This window comes from Equus quagga, chromosome 10, assembly GCF_021613505.1.
Source record: "Equus quagga isolate Etosha38 chromosome 10, UCLA_HA_Equagga_1.0, whole genome shotgun sequence".
NCBI classification, from domain to species: Eukaryota; Metazoa; Chordata; class Mammalia; order Perissodactyla; family Equidae; genus Equus; species Equus quagga.
The window spans coordinates 58343595-58365700 of record NC_060276.1 but is presented as its reverse complement, the minus strand read 5'-3'; the positions used below and the strand labels follow the sequence as shown (position 1 = coordinate 58365700).

General features: G+C 36.0%; 1 protein-coding gene across 1 annotated transcript in view; it reads right to left on the bottom strand.

Moving 5' to 3' along the window:
• Window positions 1-22106, bottom strand: part of HDX (highly divergent homeobox) — a 141658-nt gene that overhangs the window by 95045 nt on the left and 24507 nt on the right. The window contains exon 3 of the mRNA XM_046673770.1: window positions 15606-16721. Within this exon, the coding sequence (XP_046529726.1) occupies window positions 15606-16721 (1116 nt within the window). The remainder of the gene's footprint in view (window positions 1-15605; window positions 16722-22106) is intronic.

Sequence of the window (22106 nt, the reverse complement as noted above, 5' to 3'; positions counted from 1 at the left end):
AAACAATCTAACTCTATGCCTCAAGGAACCAGAGAAAGAAGAACAAATTGAGGCCAAGGTTAGCAGACAAAAGGAAATAACGAAGATAAGAGCAGAAATAAATGAAATAGACAAAAGGAAAAATATAGAAAAGATTAACAAAACTAAGAGTTGGTTCTTTGAAAAGACAAACAAATTTGACAAACCTTTAGCTAGCCTAACCAAGGGAAAAAGAGAGGACCCAAATCAACAAAATTATAAATGAAAAAGGAGATATTACGACTGACACCACAGAAATGCAAAGGATCATAAGAGGCTACTACAAGCAATTATATGCCAGCAAACGTAGAAGAAATGGAAAAATTCCTAGAATCATACATCTTACCATAACTGAGTCAGCAAATAAAAGAAAATTTGAACAGACCAGTTACTTGTAAGGAGATTGAATCCATAACCAAAAATCTCCCAGTGAACAAAAGCCCAGGACTAGATGGCTTCACTGGTGATTAATGCCAATCTTTCCCAAACTCCTCCAAAAATTGAAGAAGAGGGAACACTCCCAAATTCATTTTATGAGGCCAGTATTACCCTGATACCAAAGTCAGTAAAAGACACTACCAGAAAGGAAAACTACAGGCCAATATACCTGATGAATATAAATACAAAAATTCTCATTAAAATTCTAGCAAACTGGATTCAGCAGCACATTATAAAGATGATTCACCATGATCAAGTGGGATTTATCCCTAGGATGCAAGGATGATTCAGCATACACAAATCAGTCAATGTGATACATCACATTATTAGAAAGAAAGAAAAAGTTATATGATCATCTTAATAGATGCAGAAAAAGCATTTGATAAAATTCAGCACCCATTCGTGGTAGAAACTCAACAAGTTAGGTATAGAAGGAATGTACCTCAACATAAAACAGGCCATATATGGAAAGCCCACAGCTAACATCATACTCAGTGGTGAAAAGTTGAAAGCTTTTCATCTAAGATAAGGGGCAAGATAAAGAAGTCCACTCTCACCAGTCCTATTCAGCTGAGTAATAAAAGTCCTAGTCAGAGCAATCAGGTAAGAAAAAAAACAAAAGGCATCAGAATTGGAAAAAAAGAAATAAAATTGGCTCTATTTGCAGATGATATGACTTTGTATATAGAAAATCCTAAAGACTACACCAAAAACCCGTTAAATTCAATCAATGAATTCAGTAAAGTTGCAGGATATAAAATTAACGTATGAGACTCAGTAATATTTCTATACACTAACAATGAATTATCTGAAAAAATAAAAGAGAACAATCCATTTACAATATCATTGAAAACAATAAAATACTTAGGAATAAATTTAACTAAGGAGCTGAAAGATTTCTACTCTGAAAACTACAACACATTGATGACAGAAATTGAAAAAGACACAAACAAATGGAATGGTATCCCCTGTACATAGATCAGAAGAATTAATATTGTTGAAATGTCCATATTACACAAGGCTATATATAGATTCAATGCAATCCCTATAAAGATTCTAGTGGCATTTTTCACTGAAATAAAATTAATCCTAAAATTTATATGGAACCACAAAAGACCCCAAATAGCCAAAATAACCCTGAGAAAGAACAGAGCAGGAGGCATCACACTTGCTGATTTTAAGCTATATTAAAAAGCTATAGTAATCAAAACAGTATGGTACTGGCATGAAAATAGACACATACACCAATGGAACCAAATCGAGATCCCAGAAATGAACCAATGCTCATATTTTACAAGAAAGCCAAGAAAAGTCAATGAAGAAAAAAGCATTTCTTCAATAAATGGTGTTGGGAAAATCGAATATTTACATGTAAAAGAAGGAAACCTCTATCTTACACCACTCACAAAAATTAACTCAAAATAGATTAAAGACTTAAATGTAAGACCAGGAACCATAAAACTCCTAGAAGAAAATATAGGGAAAAAGCTCCTTGACATGGGCCTTGGCAATGATTTTTTCTATATGATACCTAAAGTAAGCAACAAAATAAAAAATATACAAGTGGTACTACATCAAACTAAAAAGTTTCTGCAATGGAAAAGAAAGAAACAAAATTTAAAGAAAATTTATGGAATGGGAAAATATATTTGCAAACCGTGTATTTGATAAGGTGTTAATATCCAAAATATATAAACAAAACTCACACAACTTGACAGCAAAAAACTAATAATCTAGTTAAAAAATCATAGAAAAGGATCTCAATAGACATTTTTCCAAAGAAGATATAAAAATAGTGAAGAGGTACATGAAAAGGTGCTCAACATTACTAATCATAAGGGAAATGCATATTAAAACCAAAATGAAATACCACCTCACACCTGTTAGAACGACTATCATCAAAAATGCAAGAGATAACAAATGCTGGCAAGGATCTGGATAAAAAGGAAACCTTGTGCACTACTGATGGAATTGTAAATTGGTACAGCTACTGTGCAAAACGGTATGGAGGTTCCCAAAAAAATTAAAAATAGAACTACTATATGATCGAGCAGTTACACTTCTGAGAATATATCCAAAGGAAATGAAAACACTTTGTCGAGGAGATATCTGCACCTGTATGTTCAAAGTACCATTATTTACAATATCCAAGACATAGAAACAACCTGAGTGTCCATCAACAGATGAATAGATGAAGAAGATGTGGTGTATATATATATATATATATATATATATATATATATATATATATATAGTGGAACATTATTTAGCCATAAAAAAGAAGAACGTTCTGCCATTGGCGACAACATTGATGGATCTTAAGGGCATTACGCTATGTGAAATAAATCAAACAGAGAAAGACAAACATTGTATCATCTCACTTATACGTGAGATCAAAAATACCACCTCATGGAAAAAGAGATCACATTTGTGTTTACCAGAGGCAGAGGGTGGGGGGGGAAGGAGAATCAGATGCAGGTGGTCAAAAGGTAGAAACCTCCAGTTGCAAAATAAATAAGTGCTAGGGATGTAATGTACAACATGATGAGAATAGTTAACACTGCTGTATGGTATATTTGAAAGTTGTTAAGAGAGTAATCCCAAGAGTTCTCATCACAAGTAAAAACCCCTTTTTTTTCATTTTTATTTTTGGAGAGGGTATCTATATGAGATGATAGATGTTAACTAAACATACTGTGGTAATAATTTCACAATACATGTAAGCAAAATCATTATGCTGAACACCTTAAACTTATATAGTGCTCTATGTCAACTATATCCTAATAAAACTAAAAAGACATATACAAAATAAATATATACCCAAAATGAAAATAAAAAGAAAACCAATAAATGTAATACTTCATATTGATAGAATAAAGGGGAAAATGCACATGAATATCTCATTAGATGCAGAAATATCATGTGACAAAACTCCAACACCCTTTCACGATAAAAGCACTCAACAAACCAGGAATAAAAGGGAACTTTCTCATCCCGATATGGAGCATCCACAAAAACCCACAGGTAACATCATATTTAATTGTGAGAGACCGAATATTTTTCACCTAAGATCAAGAAGTAGAGAAAGGTATGTGGTCTTACCACTTCTATTCAACACAGTTAAACTCACACTTCCTGACTTCAAAACTTACCAGAAAGCTACAGTAATCAAAACAGTGTGATATTAGCATAAGGATAGACATATATATCAATGCACTAGAACTGAGAGTCCAGAAAAAAACTCTTACATATGATCAATTGATTTTGAGAAGGATAAGATCATTAAATGGGGCATGTATAGTCTTTTCAACAAATGGTGCTGGGACAACTGGATATCCATATGCAAAAGAGTCAAGGTGAACTCCTACTTACACCATACACAAAAACTATCTCAAAACAGATGAAAGGCCTATGTGTAAGAGACACAAATATAAAATTCTTAGGAGAAAACATAAGAGTCAATCTTCATTACTTTGGCTTAGGTAATAATTTCTTAGATATAACACCAAAAGCACAAGTGACAATAGAAAAAATAGATAAATTGAACTTCATCAAAATTAAAAATGTTTGTGTATAAAAAATACCCTTAAGAAAGTGAAAAGACAACATCTGGATTGGGAGAAAATATTTGTAAGTCATGTATTTCATAAGGTCTAGCATGGAGAATATAAAGAATTGAACACTTATAACTAAAAAAAAGAAAAAAACAACCAATTTTAAAAATGGACAAATTATCTGAACAGACATTTCTCCAAATAATATATTTAAATCACCACTAAGCACATGAAAGGAAGGTTAACATCGTTAGCTATTAGTGAAGTGCAAATCAAAACCTCCATGAGAGTTACTACTGGGAAGACAGCAGCATAGGAGGACTCCGTACTCACATCCTCCCATGGACAAAACAAATTTACAACTACCTGTGGAACAATTACCTCCGAGAGAGAACTAGAAACAGGATAAAAAAGATTCCCCACAATAAGGGACAACACTGACAGAGGAGAAAGAGGCAGAAATACCTTTGTGCTGAGGAAAAAAACACATTCTAGCTGCACCACTTCATTGCCGGGAGAAATCTTAAGATACAAAGCTTTTCCTGGAGGAGCTGGGGATCTGAGCAAGAGAGCTGACCACAATAGGCAGCCTTTGAATTCAGCACAACTGAGATGAGTGCCATAATGTCTGGCTTTCCTAGCTATTAAAACTAATGGGGAATAACCCCAGAAAAGCTATTGAACATAAGAGAAAGAAAAGCCTGCTCTTAAAGGCCCCATGCACGGATTCACCCATTCCAGGAACCAACACAAAATCACCAGAAAGAAAAACGCATACTCCTTTGGTAAGGGAGACTCATTTGATAGGCTCCGGGCACACCTCAGAGAGGCAAGAAGTGGCTTGGCTCAACTCCTCAGGGACTGAGACACTGGCAGCCATTGTTGTGACCTAGTACAGGTGTGCTGATACAGATGCTAGCAGGTGCCATTGGATTTCCTCCTCTGGCCTATTAGCACAGGGATTTGCCTCGCCCACTAAAGCATTGATTTAATTCAGCCCAACCAAAGCAGGCAGCCTACACTAGGGACTGACTGCTCCCACCAGCAAGCCCTTGGGGAACTTGTGGGCCTGTGTAGAAGGGGTATCTGGGACCTGTGCAGTAGGGAAAGTGGGTCCAACTCAGTGGGGCAAGGTGTGCGCAAAGGGCAGGCCTGTATCAGTGGGGCATGTGGGACCTCTACAGTGGGGCAAATAGGTCTGCCTCAGTGGGGTGGGGCATGTGCACAGGGTAGGACTGCGTTTGCAGGGTGTGTGGTCCCATAGGTGGTGGAACTTATCAGCTATAGCAAACTTGTGCCACTAGCCATTTCAAACAGCCACATAGGGGATCTGCCCCACCGTCCAACCCCTGAAATGATTGTGTGCTGCCATGCCTGAGGCCAGCCCCAACCAGCTACACTCCTGAGGGAGTAGACAAGAGCCTCACAGACCAGAGGCATAAACCAATTATGAGCCCCAGAGCCTAGCAACCAGCCACACTGGGGGCCTGACTCACTTAACAGCAAAAGAGGAACAGGTATGTGGTATTAGACCTTGCAGCTAGCTGTGCTGGGGCTTGCCCTGCCAACAAAGTGACTAAAGTGACTGTAGCAGCTGCACACCTGAGACTTACAACAAGTCAGCCCAGGAGCCAGACAAGCCTATCCCTGCAAGAGCAACCCTGTCACAACAGAACTGCACATGTAGCCCACACAGTGGACACATCTGGAACATTTGGAACTGGTGACGAGAGGGAAGCACACTGCTGGGCCACATACGGCATCTCTTACATAAGGCCACCTCTCCAAGATGGAGAGATGTAGTTGATTTACCTACTACATAAATATAAACACAGAGAAGTAGGCAAAATGAGGAGATGGTAGAATATGTTCCAAATAAGGGAACAGGACAAATTCTTAGAAAAAGAACTAAATGAAACAGAGATAAACAATTTACCTGATAAAGACTACAAACTAATAGTGATAAGGATGCTTAGTGATGGTGGAAGAAGAATAGATGAACACAGTGAGAACTTCAACAAAGATTTGGAAAATATAAAAAAGAACCAATCAGAACTGAAGAATACAATAATGGAAATGATGGGGCCAGCCCGGTGGCACAGCGGTTAAGTGCACACCTTCCACTTCTCAGCGGCCCGGGGTTCGCCGGCTCAGATCCCGGGTGTGGACATGGCACTGCTTGGCACACCATGCTGTGGTAGGCGTCCCACATATAAAGTAGAGGAAGATGGGCACGGATGTTAGCTCAGGGCCCGGCTTCCTCAGCAAAAAGAGGAGGACTGGCAGTAGTTAGCTCAGGGCTAATCTTCCTCAAAAAAAAATGGAAATGAAAATTTCACTATAGTGAATCAACAGCGGAGAAGATGCTGCTGAAGAGTGAATCAGTTATCTGGATGAAAGAGCAGAGGAAATCATCTAAGCTGAAGAGAAAAAAGAAAGAAGAATTAAGACAAATGAGGACAGTCTAAGGAACATCTGGGACAACATTAAGCATACTAACATTCATACTATAGGTGTCCCAGAAGGAAAAGAGAGAGACAAAGGGGGCAGAAAACCTATTTGAAGAAATAACAGCTGGAAACATCCCTAGCCTAAGGAAGGAAACAGACATCCAGGTACAGAAAGCACAAGAGCACCAACAAGGAGGAGTCCAAAAAGGCCCACACCAATGAACAATATAATTAAAGTGTCAAGAACTAAAGATAAAGAGACAATCTTAAGAGCTGCAAGAGAAAGGCAACAAATTACATACAAAGGAAACCTCATAAGGTGATCAGCTGACATCTCAGCAGAAACCTAATGAACTTTAATGGAGTGGCACGATATATTCAAAGTGCTGAAAGGAAAAAAATCTACAGCCAAGAACACTCTACTCAGCAAGGTTATCATTCAAAACAAAAGGAGAGATAAAGAGTTTTCCAGACAAACAAAATCTACAGAAGTTTATCACCACTAAACCAGCTTTACAAGAAATGTTAAAGGGACTTCTTTAAGTGGAAAAGAAAAGTTCACAAAAAGGAATAAGACAATTATCAAAGAAAAAAAATCACTGCTAAAGGCAAATATACAGTAAAGTTAGTGGTTCAACCAACTATAAAGATAGTAAGAAGGTCAAAAGACAAAAGCAGTAAAATTATGTATTTCCATGATAAGAGGTAAAGGGATACACACACAAAAAAAGAGATTAAATATGATATGAAAAATGAGAAATAAATATGATACCAGAAAATGAAGGAGAAAAGGAGTAAAAGTGTAGGGCTTTTAGTCAGAAGTCAAACTTAAGAGACTATCAACTTAATATACATTGCTATTTACATAGGTTATTGTATATAAACCTCATGGTAATCACAAACCAGAAATGTATAACTACACAAAAACTTAAGAGAAAGAAACCCAAAAATAATACTAAAGAAAGGCATCAAAGCACAAGGGAAAAGATCAAGAGAAGAAGAAAGGAACAGAGAAAAACTACTAAAATACCCAGAAAAAAAGTAACAAAGTGGAAATAAGTACATACTTATTAATAGCTACTTTAAATGTGGAGTAAATGCTCCAATCAGGAGACATAGGGTGGCTGATTGGATTAAAAAAACAAGACCCCTATATATGCTACATACAAGAGACACACTTCACACCTAAAGACACTCACAAACTGAAAGTGACGGGATGGAAAAAAATACTCCATGCACATGGCAATGAAAAGAAGGCTGGGGTAGCAATACTTATATGAGACATAATAAACTTTAAAACAAAAACTGTAAATAAGAGACAAAGAAGGGCACTACATAATAATAAAGGCAACAATCCAACAAAAGGATATAACCATTGTAAATATCTATGAACTTAACATAGAAGCACCTAAACATATAAAGGAATCATTAACAGACATAAAAGGAGAAATAGACAGTAACAAAAATAGTAGGGGACTTTAACACTCCACTTACATCAATGGATAGATCATCCAAACAGAAGATCAATAAGGAAACAGTGCCCTTTAATGACACATTAGACCAGATGGACATGGAAGATATACACAGAACATTCAATCTAAAAACTGAGAATACACAGTCTCTTCAAATGCACATGGAACATTCTCCAGGATAGATCGGATATTATGTGACAAAACAATTCTCAATAAATTTAAGAAGACCAATATAACACCAAACATCTTTTCTGACCACAATGGTATGAAACTAGAAATCAGCTACAAGAAGAAAATTGGAAAAGCCACAAATTCGTGGAGATTAAACCAAATGCTACTGAACAACTATCAGGTCAACAAAGGAGTAATCAAAAAATACCTGGAGACAAATAAAAATGAAAATATGACATGCCAAAATTTATGGGATACAGAAAAAGCATTTCTAAGAGGGAAGTTTATAGCAAAACAGGCCTACCTCAACAAACAAGAGAAATCTCAAATAAACAATCTAACAGTGCACCTAAAGGAACTGGATAAAGAACAAACAAGTCCTAAAATCAGTGTAAAGAAGGAAATAATAAAAATCAGAGCAGAAATAAATGAAATAGAGACTAAAAAATATAGAAAAGCTCAATGAAACTAAGACTTGATGCTTTGGAAAGATAAACAAAATTGACAAATGTTTAGCCAGACTCACCAAGAAAAGAAGAAAGAAGGATCAATGAAATAAAATCAGAAATGAAAGAGGAGAAATTACAATGGATGCCTCAGAAACACAAAAGATTATAAGAGAATACTAGAAAAAGCTATATGCTGACAAATTGGAAAATCTAGAAAAAACGGATGAATTCTTAGAATCATACAACCTTCCAAAACTGAATCAAGAAGAAATAGAGAGTTTGAATAGACCAAACATCAGTAAGGAGATCAAAACAGTAAGCAAAAACCTCTCCAAAAGTAAAAGTCCAGGACCAGAGGGCTTCCCTGGTGAGTTCTACCAAACATTCAAAGAAGACTTAATACCTATCCAAACACAAATTCTTCCAAAAAATTGAAGAGGAAGGGAAACTTCCTAACTCATTCAATGAACCCAATATTACCCTGATACCAAAACCAGACAAAGACAACACGAAAAAAAGAAAATTACAAGCGAGTATCACTGATGAACATAGATGCAAAAATCCTCAACAAAATACTAGCAAATCAAATACAACAATACGGTAAAAAGATAATCCACCATGATCAAGTGGGATTTATTCCTGGATGCAGGCATAGTTCAACATCTGCAAATCAATTAATGTGATACACCACATTAACAAAATGAAGAATAAAAATCACATGATCATCTCAATAGATGCAGAGAAAGCATTCGACAAGATACAGCATCCATTTGTGATAAAATCTCTGAATTAAATGGGTATAAAAAGAAAATACCTCAACATAATAAAGGCCATATATGACAAACCCACAGCTAATATCATACTTAATGGAGAAAAACTTAAATCTATCCCTCTAAAAACAGAAACCAGACAAGGATGCCCACTTTCACCACTCATTTAACATAGTATTGGAAGTCCTAGCTAGAGCAATCAAGCAAGAAAAAGAAATAAAAGGGATCCAAAATGGAAAGGAAGAAGTGAAACTGTCACTATTTGCAGAAGACATGATGTCATATATAGAAACCCTAAGGAATCCACCAAAGAACTATTAGAAATAATAAATTAATACAGTAAAGTTGCAGGATATAAAATCAACACACAAAAATCAGTTGTGTTTCCATACACTAACAAAAGAGTATCAGAAAGAGAAATTAAGAATACAATCCCATTTACAATTGCAACAAAAAGAATAAAATATCTAGGAATAAATTTAACCAATGAGGGGAAAGACCTGTACAGTGAAGCTATAAAACACTGTTGAAACAAATTGAAGAAAATACAACCAAATGGAAAGATATTCTGCGCTCTTGGATTGGAAGAATTAACATAGTTAAAATGTCCATACTTCCTAAAGCAATCTATAGATTCAATGCAATCCCTATCAAAGTTCCAACAACACTTTTCACAGAAATAGAACAAAGAATCCTAAGATTTATATGGAGTAACAAAAGACCCCAAATAGCCAAAGGAATCCTGAGAAAAAAGAACAAAGCTGGAGGTATCACACTCCCTGATTTCAAAATATACTACAAAGTTGTAGTAACCAAAACAGCATGGTACTGGCACAAAAACAGCTACACAGGTCAATAAAATAGAGTCAAGAGCCCAGAAATAAACCCACACATCTATGGACAGCTAATTTTCCACAAGGGAGCCAAGAACATACAATGGAGAAAAGAAAGCCTCTTCAATAAAAGGTGTTGGGAAAACTGGACAGACACATGCAAAAGAATGAAAGTGGACCATTATCTTACACCATACACAAAAATGAACTCAAAATGGATTAAACACTTGAATGTAAGACCTGAAGTCATAAAATTTCTAGAAGAAAACATAAGCAGTACTCTCCTCAACATTGATCTCAACAGAATATTTTCAAATACCATGTCTGACCAGGCAAGAGAAACAATAGAAAAAAAGGGCAAATGGTACTACACCAAACGAAAAAACTTTTTCACAGCAAAGGAAACCATCAACAAATGAAAAGACAATCTAACAATTGGGAGAAGATATTTGCAAACCACATATGTGATAAGGGGTTAATATCCAAAATATATAAAGAACTCATACATCTCAACAACAAAAAAACCAACAACCAATTAAAAAATGGGAAAAGATCTGAACAGACATGTATCCAAAGAGATACAAATGGCCAACAGGAACAAGAAAAGATGTTCAATATGAGGAATTATTAAGGAAATGCAAATCAAAACTACAATGAGATATTGCCTCATGCCTGTCAGAATGGCTATAATTAGCAACACAAGAAATAATAAGTGTTGGAGAGGATGTGGGGAAAAGGGAACTCTCATACAGAGCTGGTTGGAATGCAAACTGGTGCAGCCGCTTTGGAAAACAGTATGGAGATTACTCTAAAAATGAAGAATAGAACTACCATGAGATCCAGCTATTCTACTGCTGGGTATTTATCCAAAGAACATGAAAACATGAATGTGTAAAGATATATGCACCCATATGTTCATTGTGGCGTGATTCACAATAGTCAAGACTTGGAAAAACCTAAGTGCCCATCAAGGGACGAATGGATAAAGAAAGTGTGGTATATTTACACAATGGGATACTCCTCAGCCATAAAAAAGATGAAATTTTGCCATTTGCAATGACATGGATTGAACTTGAGGGTATTATGCTAAGTGAAATAAGGCAGATGGGGAAAGTCAAGTACTATGTGATCTCATTCATAAATAGAAGATAAAAACAATGACAACAACAGCAAACATAGATACAGAGATTAGATTGTTGGTTACCAGAGAGAAAGGGTAAGGGCAAAGGGGTGACTGAACACATGCGTATGGTGATGGATGGTAATTAGTCTTTGGGTGGTGAACATAATGTAATCTACCCAGAAATCTAAAGATAATGATATACACCTGAAATTTACATAATGTTATAAACCAATGTAACCTTAATAAAAACATAATAATAATTCCAACAAAAATTCTTTATTTATAGCACTTGTCTTCCAAAATCCTCTAATATCTTTTTAAAGATGATCATCAATTATTAATCCTTAATCATCACAGCACTCATGATAAATAGAAGGACTGATGTAGAGATAATATGAAAAGTGAATGGCACTTTAGTGACCAATATGGTTACAATATTACTCAAAGGAGTGAGGTTAGCCTGGAGAGTTTTTGAAATAGAACTGAGCTACAGCATCCTGGTATAGCCACCTACTGACCACTTCAACCCTTAATATGGTATTGCCAAGTGGCTCCAAAACAGAGCTGATTTCAACTTCTTAGCTTCCTCTAGGATTTCCTGAATTTGTACTCATTCTCCTAGATAGCTTGGAACTAGACTATCCTCCAGGAATAGGACCTCAGCTTGAAGATACCTGGTGTAACAGAAAGAAGCAGCAGATATTTGTGTTATATAGTCCCAGGGTCAGAATCTAAAGAGAATTACTTGCTTGCCTATAGTTTCATAGCTAGAAAGTTGCCAAATGGCCGAAGATTTTATTTTTCAAAGTCCTGATCTAACAGTAATACAGCTTGGTAATAGAGCTGCATCAAAATCTTGGAGGATAACTACCATGGACTGAATATTTGTATCCCAGCTGAATTCAAATGTTGAAACTTAACCCCCATTGCGATGGTATTTGGAGATGGGGCTTTTAGGAGGTGATTAGGTCATGAGTATGGAGCCCTTATGAATGAGATTAGTGCCGTTACAAAAGAGACCCCAGAGAGCTCTCTTGCCCCTTCTGCCATATGAGGACAGAGTGAGAAGACAGCCATCTATGAATTAGGAAGCAGGCCTTCACCAGACATGGATTCTGCCAGCACTTTGATCTTTGGGTTCCCCGTCTCCAGAACTATGAGAAATAAATGTTTGTTGTTTAACCTACCCAGTTTATGGTATTTTGGTTATAGCAGCCCAAATGGACTAAGGCATTAATCTTCAAGGACTACACTTCCCAAGGCTGCCTTGGTTTCCCAAATCTCAACCAATTAAGAGAAAGTGGGGCAAGGTGATGCCCCTAAGGGTTCTCTGCAAACACTCTCTATCATACTGTCTCAGGTCAAGCTGGAGGAGGTTAGCTGTAATATAAATAGCAGTACATGGGCTTTTAATGCATAGATTACGGTGTGGTTGATAGCTGATCTCCAGTCTTCCCTCAGCCAGCACTAGAGCTATTTCTTCCTCAACTACCCTGTGATAATTGTGGGTTCTGTAATATTTTACTTGAAATGAAATGCATAGAAGACCCGGATAGGCAGAGTTTCATTAACTATCCAACTATGAGGTTATAAGTAAAAGAAAGTTTATGTGCCAGGGAATGTACAAAGAACCTTTTTGTCATTTTATGTCACAGCATTAATGACATTATACAAATGAGGAAACTGTTACACAGGGAGGTGATGCCACTTGCCTAAGGTCATTCAAGTAGAAAGTGGCAGAGCCTAGATTTGAATCCAGATCTGTCAGACTCTAAGCCCATGCTCTAAGTTGTTATGTCAGACTGCTTTTCTTTAAAGAGATTACTATTCAAAAAAAAGTTGCTAAGTTTTATTCCATTTAAAAGGTTCTTTTATATAAAAGAAATTTAATTCTTTTAAAAGTTCTATCGGGGGCCGGCCTGGTGGTGCAGCAGTTAAAGTTCGCACGTTTGGCTTCTGTGGGCTGGGGTTCACCAGTTCAGGTCCCTGGTGTGGACCTATGCACTGCTTGTTAAGCCATGCTGTGGCAGGCGTCCCAGATAAAATAGAGGAAGATGGGCACGGACATTAGCTCAGGGCCAGTCTTCCTCAGCAAAAAGAGGATTGGCAGCAGATGTTAGCTCAGGGCTAATCTTACTAAAAAAAAAAAAAAGCCATTCTGTCAGGAAAACAGAGGGTCTAAAAAAGTAAAACCACAGATTATCCTCAAGGGAGTGGTCAGCTTACGAAAAATTAAAAATTAAACTCTGCATTCTTAGGCCTTCAAATATTTTAATATGGCTATATGGTAAAGCAGAAAAAAAAACACGTAATATATTTCTGAGTCGGAATCCTGGTCCTTTCATGCACAGTCTGTGTGATCCTGGACAAGTTATTAAAATATGGATAAAATGCCTATATAGTAGTTTTCCTTTATCCATCAGAGAAGCATTCCAAGACCCTCAGCAGATGCCTGAAACTGTGGATAGTACCAAACCCTATATATACTATGTTTTTTCGTATAGTACGTACATACCTATGATAAAGTTTAATTTATAAATTAAGCACAGTAAGACATTAACTAATAATAAAATAGAACAATTATAACAATATACTGTAATAAAAGTTACCATAGGTCTTAGCATCCCCAGTATACAACTTTTTTTCTTTCCTTATTAAGTCAAGAACTTTCACCTTTTCAACTAAAGGAGGCACTTTACAGCTTCTCTTTGTGATATCGGAATTGCCAGCATCACTACTCTTGTGCTTTGGGGCCTTTATTAAGTAAAATAAGGGTTACTTCTAAACAAGCACTGCAATACCATGACAGTCGATCTGATAACTGAGACGGCTACTAAGTGACTAACCGTCTGGTAGCATATACAACAAGGATATGCTAGACAAAGGGATGACTCACCTCCCGGGTGCGACAGAGTGGGATGGAGTGAGATTTTATCACGCTACTCAGAACAGCATGCAATTTAAAACTTATAAATTGTTTATTTCTGGAACTTTCTATTTAATATTTTTGGACTGTGGTTGACCAGGAGTAACTGAAACCGCAAAAAGCAAAACCAAAGATAAGGGGGGACTACTGTATGTCCAGATCACCATGAAGATTAAAGGAGACCAGGCATATAAAGTGATTGAAGGTGCCTGGTATGTGGAAGGCTATTAACAAATGGTAAATGTTATTGTTATTACTATTATTTAGAACAACACTGAAATGGTAAAGAAGCACAAAAGAGCAAGTGAATGAAAGGGAGTGTTGGGGAAAATCTTAATGGTATGATTCAATGTTACTTTAAGCATGCCTTAAGAAAGAGCAAACACAGAAAAATGTGTAGATTTTCAGTAAAAAATGACTAATGATGATGATGTAGTCCTCTTCTGTTAGGGATAGATGCCAGATGCATACTTCCTATACTCTGTTACTGCTTTTTATTTTGAAGCAGGGAGCTATAAGATAGAGTTAAGAGAAGTTGGGTCTTTATATTGGTTGAGAAGACTGGAAGCATCTGAAATCCAGATAAAACTTAAATACTGTGGTTGAACAAATTAAAGGGTCTAGCCAGTTGCAAGAAAAAAGGGCAAACATCTATGCCCTGCTATTCAAATTCTCTGAAGCAGAATTTTGAAAGAGAAGATCTATGGCCTTAACAGATGTTCTGAGGTAGGCTTATACCTCGACATCGAGATTATTTGAAGCATATATAAACAATTGAATATGTGAAACAGTAACGAAATAACACTTATTTTTGTACAGATCTAAAATTGCTTTAATTCTTACTCTGAATAAGTCTCTTCCTTGTAAACATTTTTAAAAAGACGATTTGATTAATGCTCCACTTAATGTTTTAATAAAGCATTTACTTTTAGAAAAAGCAATTGGCTGAGTTATGCAGGCTCTGACTTCTCAGCCATCGTCACCTAAAGAAATAATTGACTTGCCTGGCTATGTACCCAGGGAAAGCACCAATCATCTAGTGACATCTCCCCAAAGTGCAAGCAAAAATCATTACAGGAATAACCTGTGTTTGAGGGGATGAGTCAAACCAATTTAGTCCTATTTTAGTGATGGGAAATGCCATGCTTCCCATAAGGCTACTGTTTCCTGAACAAAATCATTTTAAATGTCAGGAGAAAGCTACCATGTTATAAAAATGATTATATTCTATAAAAAAAAAATGACAAAGAAAGCACAGGGTACTTCAAATTACTCAAAATCTCAAATTATTTCAAAATATGAGTTAAGTGACCCGGATCTCAAGTCTAACTGGATACCAACACAGATTTTTACATGAAACAAAGCTTTTTAAAAACATTTATAAAATAAATTACACATTACCTGGTAATTGTTTTGGTTTTGTGACAACCTCAATTGGTTTGATGATGCAAAATGTGAAGAAAAATTACTCCGTGATGGATTTGTATTTCTGTACATTGTAGTAGATGCGGTATGTAATGAGGTCCGTGGTGTTAAATGGTAGTCTCTATTTTGATACAGTACATTGTCTGACAAGTCTCTAATATTCACCATTTGTGAATTTGGCATACTTCTTCCTGGTCCGGGCAAAGCTGTACTTTGGTTCTCAGCTCGAAGGGAACTGCCACTTTCATAAAATCTTGAGTAGCTTGGTGTCTGTGCTCCCATCAATGCCAACTCTTCCTCTCTGGCATACTCATCATCAGCATCTCCAGTCTCCATTGCAATGGACAAACAAGTTCCTTCTGCTGAACTAGGCTTCTGTGGGACATTTCCTCTCAGAATTCTCTGGGGGTAATCACTAACTGCCAATGAAAATACTTCACGAATTTCCAAGTTTTGCGTTCGACAGTAAGGATCTCTAATAGGTGGCTTTTGCTCGCATAAATTATGTGATGCTAAACCCGTGTGTTCAGGCTTATATAATCTTTGAATTCCAACTGGTTCAATTTTGCAAGGTCGGTGGCACACAGATGGCTTTTGAGGTACTGTCATCTCAGAGGCTTGCATTGAAGAGCCTCCGTAGTTTTTCTTTGTGTGATTGTATACTGAGTTTCCAGCATTTAGCACACTTGTCTGCCTTGACAAAATAATTGTTTTTTCACCTAAGAGCAGAGAGGCATTTTTACAGTGTGCTACTTGTCTTTGAACAGGAATATGCAACTGAAACTCAGTATCATTTTTACTGGCCGTTTTCTGAACAGGGATTTTATGTGCTTCTGTAATTTGTGTATTTGTATGTTTGGTTGTCCCTTGCCTGCTTGATGAACTGGCCGGACTGTATATACCAGTTACAATGACATCATTATTGGCAGATGTCCAAGAAGACTGTTGGCTTGAAGGTCGAGCAATATTAACCACATTTCTGACTGTAATGTCTGGAGCTGCCAAAGAGGTACTGGAAACAGTTCCTGTTGTTGCTGCTCCTGATTCAGAATTCTTACTACTCATTTTTCTTCTCTTATTGCCAACCCACGTCTGGAAGAATAAAAAATGATATTATGGAAAAGTTCTTAACAAAAAAAAGAAAAAATAATTTCTCTGTGATAAATTGTATTCTCATTTGTCATAGAACCAAGGCCTATACAAATTTAAAGGGCAAAAGATTCAATAAGAGAAAAAGTAAACTAAGGTATAAAGTCAGAGATGATCAGGACTTGCACTTCATAAATATGTAGGAACTTGATAACAGAATTGTATTATTGCTCCTCTCCACCTCAAAACCCATGCAATTAATCTGTAGCAAGAGCTCTAAAAATATTTATATCCCTTGACCTAGTAAATCTACTTCTGGGAATTGATCCTAAAAAATAATCATAGATGTATACAAAGTTTATATGCAATGATGTTCATCATATATTAATTCATAATAGTGAAAAGTTGGAAGCACACTAAAGGTAGGATATTTAGTGATATTGGAAAATGCTCATAGGACAGTCATGCACTGCATAAAAATGTTTCAGTCAACAACGGACCAAATATACGATGGTGGTTCCATACGATTAATATCATATACCCTTGGTGTGTAGTAGGCTATACCATCTAGGTTTTATATAAGTACACTTTATGATGTTCTCACGATGAAATTGCCTAACGAATCATTTCTCAGAAAGGTATCTCTGTCATTAAGAGATGCATGACCCTATTGTTAAACAAATACACACTTGCAATTTTCAGATGTAACAAATTCTGTTCTATGAATATATCATAACTTGGTCAATTTAATATTGCTAGATATTTAGATTATTGTTATAAATATTCGCTATTATAAACCATACTGCAATACACATCATTATACATGCATCTTTGTGTCATTGGTCTGTTAGAATGCTATCCTAGAAGGGAAATTGCTAGGTTTTTTGAGATTTTCAAACTACCCCCCAATGTTTAAGAGTGCGGGTTTCACCATACACTCACCAACGCTTTGCCTTATCTTTTCATGGTCTTTACTAGGCCAGAAGTTAATAAAAGGCATATAATTGCTGTTTTGATTTGAATTTCTATGGTTACTATATTACTTTGATAGAATTACTTATCCGTTACCTTTACTCATTTTTATACTGGGATATTTGTCTTTTTAAATTGATTTATAGGAGTAATTTTCTACTAGAGATAGCAACACTTTGTCACAAGTTGCAAATGTTTTCTCCAGTTTGTCATTAATTTACGGTAAATTAATTTTCTTCTTTACACTTTTCTCTATTTACTGAATTTTATATAATGAATATGTATTTCTTTTATAAACAGAAAAAATACTATTAATAAAATAATATCAGTGGTTGGCACTTAGAATTTGACTACAAAATATGTACTTTTTATAAGTAATTTACTATGATAATTTTAGTATTTTTACATTGAGTCATGATTCTTCTTAAAAAACAATAAAAAATATTTGCTAATGTGATTAGTAAACTTTATAATTATTTCAAAATGCTTCCCATATTATAAACTACCAACACACATTAATCTAGCCTTGTACAAATACGGTGCTGGGTGTATTTGGTGTGTGTTTTTGAAGACCACATAAATTATCCAATTTTCAATATCTATTTATACTATATACAACATTAACGTTTCTGTAATACTATAAATAAAAGCTAACATGTGTTGAATCCCCCTTATGTGCTTTTATATAAATTAGCTCCTTTGCGAGGTGATATTTTTCTAATTGTATAAATAATGCAACTGAGGTTCAGAAATATTAAGCAGCTTTTGGAAGCATACCCTGCCAGTGAGTAGCAGAGGAAGGATTCAAAATCAATTTTACTGGGCCGGCTGGTGGTGTAGTGACTGAGTTTGCCTGCTCCGCTTCCATGGCCCGGGGTTTGCAGGTTCAAATTCTGGGTGTGGACCTAGCACCGCTCAACAAACCGCTGTGGCGGCATCCCACATAAAGTAGAGGAAGATTGGCACAGATGTTAGCTCAACACAGTCTTCCTCAAGGAAGACTGGCAACAGATGTTAGCTAAGGGCCATTCTTCCTCACAAAAAAATTTAAAAATCAATTTTACTGGCCCTCAAAGTACATTCTCCTTCCACTATGGTTAGAAACTCCTGAAATGGTCATCTCTGTTTGCCATTTTAATTTTATAATTAGCATTTCTCAAATAAACAAATGCTCTGGGGCCGGCCCGGTGGTGCAGCAGTTAAGTTTGCACGTTCTGCTTCCTGGCGGCCCAGGGTTCACCGGTTTGGATCCCGGGTGCAGACATGGCACTGCTTGGCACGCCATGCTGCGGTAGGCATCCCACGTATAAAGTAGAGGAAGATGGGCACCAATGTTAGCTCAGGGCCAGGCTTCCTCAAAAAAAAAAAAAAAAGGAAATGTTCCATAAACTGAGATGCTCCATTTTGCTTCACATGAGGCCGTGGGAATTTTAAACTCACTGTGCTTTAGTTTTATTAAGTAGCAGAGATGAGAATTTCAAGGAGAGGGACAAATGAATAAAACTGGCACAGGAGAAGGAAGCAGGGGAGAAAAACTAAAAGGTTTTATAGTATATGCTCAAGAGAAATATTTAAAATGTTTTTGGATAAATATAATTTCAATGTATGGTTCAAAAAGGTAAATTTTACAAATATTCAAAATAAGTTACTGTGTTATGGCTTTTCAAGTATGAAAGATATGCATAGGAAGCATGATGCATTTGTTCATAATTTTTACAAAAATATATAAGCATTACATTTAAAAGCTTTCAATGGGAAAGCATGGTGAATTGGTAAAATTTGAACTCAAGAACTACTACATCTGGAGGGCAGCTCTGGGCAATATTTCTAAGAAAACAAACCACCTACCATGTTCTCATCACAATACCTACCTTACCACAGAAAGTCTAAGGGTGATCTTAGTGCACTGAAAATTTATGGTTTACTTCTATAGTTTTATAGTTCGTATATACATATACATATAAATATATATATATACATATAGCTGCTTATATAGTTGACTAGATAATTGTATTATGTACCCATCAAACAGTAAAACACAGTAGAATATCACGTGCATATGAAACTCAGCAATCTAACAACCTTACTTGTTCAGAACGCAGCCAAGATAGATGTCACAAGATCCATGTACTTTACTAAAAGTACAACCCTTAGCCTTAAAACACACTTTCTCTTATTTTATACATAATTTTACCAAATCTGGTATCTAATCTATAAAAAATTAGAAATAACAAAACAGGAGGGCCATTGGTGCTAGAGATTGCTGTTGGAGGCACCTTGATGGCACCAAAACTAAGAATGTTCACTAAATATTGCTTACTCAAAAGAAGAAAGGAAAAAGAGATTCGATGTGAGAGATCATTAAATAGTCTGGGGTTTTTTGTAAAGGAGAAAATCACCTCATACAGCTTACCATGTCGTAAGCATTATTATTTTTGTTTTTTGAGGAAGATTAGCCCTGAGTTAACATCCGCCGCCAATCCTCCTCCTTTTGCTGAGGAAGACTGGCCCTGAGCTAACATCGTGCCCATCTTCCTCTACTTTATATGTGGAATGCCTGCCACAGCATGGCTTGCCAAGTGGTGCCATGTTCACACCTGGGATCCGAACCGGCGAACCCCAGGCCACCAGAGCGGAACGTGTGCACTTAACCTCTGGCCACCAGGCCGGCCTCAGAATTATTATTTTATTGTATGCACAGTACAAAAACTGATTTCCATCATGAAACTCTCAGTTAAAAAGTAAGGGTTCAATTATTTTCAATATTCTCTAATGAAGTAAAGTAGGAAAGTACACATTTAAGAAATATTTTCCATTTATAATGTTGAAAATAAAGAAAATTGATTGCCTGAGGGTTCCCAATAACTGAATTAAATTTTACTAAAAGTCATTCAGTTACAGGATCTAAAATTTACCAATGCTTATAGGATATAAATGATTCTTATTCCAAATGCCTCATTGGTAAGAGAGAAAAAAAATGGGTCAAACAAAATTGATATGACGAAAATTTGGGGTTTAGAAACAAAGCGATACTACATAAAAAAAAAGAAAAGAAAGACATTTGGGTCACCAATCCATCAACGTGCATAAAATTCTTTCAGTTCTCCCTTAGAAATTCACTGTCTCCAAATCTCTTTTCCTTTTTCTATACCTCCTTCTTTGTTTTTCTATTCCTTTACCCCACTATATTTATTTTTGCATGGATATTTTTACATTTTAACTTCTTTTCACATTGAGATCAAGTTCTTAGCACAGTGGAATTTAAGTTCTTTTGAGGAAAAACACCAAAAAAATGCTATATTAAAAATAACAAAGAAAAGTCTCTTTCAAGTAGAACATATAGACCTAACAAATATTGGGGTCTGGGGAGGTTGTGGACTAATGAGTCTATAAACAGGTCCCTTCTCCTCTGACTGGAAAAACCACTAAAATTGTGTTGGAATTTAGATTAGGAAGACTGAATTTCTGTACAATTTACACTCTCCTAGAACAGAGAGAATGAATCTGTTTTACACAAGTCTTTATACCTTACATAACATTTTACTTGTAAGCTTGCATTCTAGACATTTATTTCTTTCATTCTCATTGTTTTAGATTTCACACCATGTGGAGCATAAATACAAACACTTGTATTTCAGCACTCTCAATATTCAAGTACAAGCAAGTAAGTTATTAAGGGAAGATTGTAATAACAAGTTGGAAATATAAAAGGTCACAGTCCACAAAGCAGCTGCCTGAGAAGGCTTTTCACTTTAAAGTAATCGTAAAATATAGGGGGAAAAATTATTGCAGGAAAAACCAAAACCAATTTATACTTACAGAATTAAATCTCATCAACTTGAAACAGCACATGTTTATATTATTTTTTCTAAGGCAATTAAACATTTTTCTCTGAGGTTTACTAAAGGTATTTCAAATAGGGAATTTAGAGCTACCAATAGGAGATATTTCTAGTTCTTACACAAATCTGAATATGATGGATCAGCAAATAAGAAACAGATATCCTAGATATTTCCCCCCTAGAATTGGTGGCATAATTCCCTTTGTGAAAGTGAATATATCTTTTAGTCTTTAAAAAATAGATTTTCCTAAGAGTTCTGCTTATCAAAGATTTTTATCTTTAGGGTCTTTGAAAGTTCCTCCAACAGAAGAATAAAGTTAAAAACAGACGTCCTTTCTCTTTTCCAAATTAGCTTAATGAATGACAAGGATGGGAAAGTTGCTAATCTTTGAATCTCTAAGGTTTCATGCCAGGAGGATTTGCAGCATGTTCAGACAAACATGAAAGGTTCTACGCACTCAATAAAACCTGTGACTAGTTCTGTTAGATTTATCTCTTGCCTCCTCTCTATTATCTTCTCATTGCCTGTCACAAACATATAGCAGCTCTGATTTTTACAGCTGAATGACTATGGT